The following is a 3,788-nucleotide window of genomic DNA, read 5'->3' as shown; positions in this document are numbered from 1 at the left end:
AAACGAATGTACTTTTACAAACAAGATAGCAGCGCTGACAAGCATCAACACGGTCATTAAAAGAACTCTTGAGTTTTAAGCGGGAGCAACATTTTTAGAGCATTCTTTTGGGACCCTTCGTGAGATAGTGTTTTAGCCATGTTGTTGTTTATTTCTATTCTTTTCTTTACCTTCATGATCTCCTGATGGAGAACCACCTTTTATATTCCGGCTTGCTCTCTACTATCAATCAATCCAAGCCAGTCTTTAGCTAGATCTTTAAAAAAAACATGAATGAATGCTGATTCCAGATAACCCACAATTAAGCAATTTCGCTGGATCCGGTTAACATCTCACGTGATCGTTGGCCCCTCCACGACGATCGATGAACTCAATCGAAGATGAACCTGACGCCTTTACTCATCCAGCCAACTCTGACGGATATGAAGTTAGAGCTTGGCCGCCTACTTATTCGCGACTCCGATCACCGTAGAGGTAGTGCACAGCACCGCCGCCGCAACGATGATGGCCAGACCATTCGTGCTCCTGTGCGTCCTGCTCGCCGTCGTTGTCACCGCCGCGGCGTCGGCAGCCAGGGAAAAGGAGGAGGAGCCGTCCGCTTACATCGTGCATGTCGCCCACGCGCACGCGCCGCCGCTGCCGCGCCGTGGCCTGCTCAGTACCCGGGCGTACGCCTCATTCCTGCGTGACCACGTACCCGTGGACATGTCGCTCCCGGCGCCGCGGGTGCTCTACTCCTACTCCCACGCCGCGACGGGCTTCGCGGCGCGCCTCACGGGGCGCCAGGCCGCGCACCTCACGTCCCAGCGCTCCGTGCTCGCCGTCGTGCCCGACGTGATGCAGCAGCTGCACACCACGCTGACGCCATCCTTCCTCGGCCTGTCCGCGTCTTCCGGCTTGCTGCCGGCGTCCAACGGCGCCTCGGACGTCGTCATTGGCGTCCTCGACACCGGCGTGTACCCCATCGACCGCGCGGCGTTCGCGGCGGACCCATCGCTGCCGCCGCCGCCCGGCAAGTTCCGCGGTGCCTGCGTCTCCACTCCGTCGTTCAACGCCTCCGCCTACTGCAACGGCAAGCTCGTCGGCGCCAAGGTCTTCTACAAGGGGTACGAGGTTAACCTGGGAGGCCCGATCAACGAGACGGAGGAGTCCAAGTCGCCGCTCGACACCGTCGGCCATGGCACGCACACCGCCTCCACCGCCGCCGGCTCTGCCGTTCCGGACGCGGCTTTCTACGGCTACGCCAGAGGGAACGCCGTCGGCATGGCCCCGGGCGCGCGCATCGCCTCCTATAAAGTGTGCTGGAAATACGGGTGCCCGAGCTCCGACATCCTCGCGGCGTTTGACGAGGCCATCGCCGACGGGGTCGATGTCATCTCCGCTTCGCTCGGCTCCTCCGGCTACGCGGAGCCGTTTTATATGGACTCCACCGCCGTGGGTGCCTTCAGCGCCGTCCGCAAGGGCATCATAGTCTCTGCCGCCGCGGGAAACTCCGGCCCCGTCGAGTCCACCGCCAACAACATCGCGCCGTGGTTCTTGACCGTCGGCGCGTCCACCATCAACCGCCGGTTCCCGGCGGACGTCGTCCTCGGCAACGGCGATACCTTTTCTGGCGCTTCGCTCTACGCCGGCCCCCCGCTTGGCCCTACCGCGATACCGCTCGTGGACGGCCGAGCCGTCGGCTCGAAAACCTGCGAAGCTGGGAAGATGAACGCCAGCTTGGTGGCCGGGAAGATCGTTTTGTGCGGCCCTGCAGTCCTGAATGCTGCGCAAGGAGAGGCCGTCAAGCTCGCCGGCGGCGTCGGAGCAATCCTCACGAGCACCAAACAATTCGGTGAGCTGGCTGTCGGCAGCCCCCACACCTTCCCTGCCACAACCGTCACGTTCGCCGCTGCGAAAAGGATTAAAACGTACATGAACAAGACTACATCCCCAGCCGCGACGATCGTGTTCCACGGCACGGTCATCGGCCCGACGCCATCTTCCCCAAGAATGGCGCCCTTCTCGAGCCGCGGGCCGAACCTCCATGCGCCGGAGATCCTCAAGCCGGACGTCACGGCACCCGGCGTGGAGATCCTCGCCGCCTGGACCGGCGCCGCCTCACCTTCGGGCCTCGACAGCGACAGGAGGCGAGTGCACTACAATGTCCTGTCGGGCACGTCCATGGCGTGCCCACACGTGAGCGGCATCGCCGCAATGCTCCGGCAGGCGAGGCCGGGGTGGAGCCCCGCCGCGATCAAGTCCGCCCTGATGACCACCGCGTACAACGTCGACAGCGCCGGCAACGTCATCGGAGACATGGCCACGGGCAAGGCGTCCACGCCGTTCGCGCGCGGGGCAGGCCACGTGGACCCCGACCGCGCCCTTGACCCGGGTCTCGTGTACGACGCCGGCACGGACGACTACGTCGCCTTCCTGTGCGCGCTCGGCTACACCGCCGACGAAGTCGCCGTCTTCACGAGAGACGGCTCGTCGACCAACTGCTCGGCGGCCCCGGGCTCCGCCTATGTGGGAGACCACAACTACCCGGCCTTCGTGGCGGTGCTCACCTCGCGCAACGGGACCATCACGCAGCGCCGCGTCGTGCGCAACGTCGGCAGCGATGTGGTGGCCACGTACCGAGCCACGGTCACCAGCCCCGCCGGCATGCGCATCACCGTGAAGCCGCGGAAGCTGCGGTTCAGCAAGACGCACAAGACACAGGAGTACCAGGTCACCTTCGCTATCCGAGCTGCGGGGAGCATCAAGGAGTACACGTTCGGGTCGATCGTGTGGAGCGACGGCAAGCACAAGGTGACGAGCCCCATCGCCATCGCTTGGTCGCCACCGGCGAGCGAAATCGCGGCGCTGTGATGTGTCTTTTTTTAATATAAATTTCTCTTTTATTTTTTCATGAGATGGTGATATTAATTTGGATGATAGCATTGTCAATGGTCTGGCAAATAAGATATGTGCTAATTTGAACTTTTTAAAAAAAAAAAGTAAGATATACCCAACCGTACATGCAATCATTTTATAAATTATCCACAAGGATCATACAAGGTAATACGAAGCCGTCGCAATACCTGTTGCTACTCTTATCCTCTTGATGAAAGTGTGCCGAATATCCGGACCTAATACAAAACAAACATCGCACATAATACTAACAACTATAGCCGGATGCCCTAGCCCAGCCACATAGCGGGAATAAGTCCAACATAGGTCCGACGCACTCTCTCCGTGCCATCTTCCACCGGTCCATCTCCAGAGCAGGAACTGAAGCATTGACCTTGCCTAGCCTGTCGTCGATGCCATCATGGCGCCAGACAACGCCACCATCCTGCACGTGTCCATCCACACGCGCTCATCGCCGAAACTCCGCAACGCCATGCCGCCGTGATCCGCCGTCAGCCCTGCAGTAGATGCAACACCGCTCCTCCTCTTGTCCCTCAAGTCATCACTTGTTCCAAAACTATGCCCCCACGATGAAAAGTGATACTGCAAACGTCATCATCGTCCGATCCGGGAGACCCAAATCTAGAGTTTCCCTCGGAGTATCCCGAGCCTGATGACGCAAACTGCAACGACAATCTCTCGACAAGGGAACGGCATCAAAGACACCGCTCTCGTCCCCCATGATCGTAGTTGGCACGATTTTCATCGGCAGTTGCGCCACCAGTCGTGCGTCGCCGGCATCGTTGGTCCCTTCAACCGGAGCAAACTCCAAAGCGATGCCCTCAAGAGGAATTATGACGCAGAAGCACCGCCATCGCTCGACCCCTAAGGAGGTCTAGGGTATCCCCCGGAGT

The 3,788-nt window shown here is 60.0% G+C and overlaps 1 protein-coding gene across 1 annotated transcript; it reads left to right on the top strand.

Annotated features, from left to right (window-relative positions):
- Positions 1–429: 429 nt before the first annotated feature.
- LOC123404007 (subtilisin-like protease SBT1.4) lies at positions 430–2,988 on the top strand. Its single transcript, XM_045097905.1, has one exon. It carries the CDS (start codon positions 502–504, stop codon positions 2,851–2,853), a length of 2,352 nt encoding a protein of 783 aa, XP_044953840.1. The 5' UTR covers positions 430–501; the 3' UTR covers positions 2,854–2,988.
- Positions 2,989–3,788: the final 800 nt, after the last annotated feature.

This window comes from Hordeum vulgare, chromosome 6H, assembly GCF_904849725.1.
Source record: "Hordeum vulgare subsp. vulgare chromosome 6H, MorexV3_pseudomolecules_assembly, whole genome shotgun sequence".
Classification (NCBI taxonomy): Eukaryota; Viridiplantae; Streptophyta; class Magnoliopsida; order Poales; family Poaceae; genus Hordeum; species Hordeum vulgare.
Note: the sequence above shows the minus strand (reverse complement) of the source record. Positions and strands in the feature narration are given on the sequence as shown.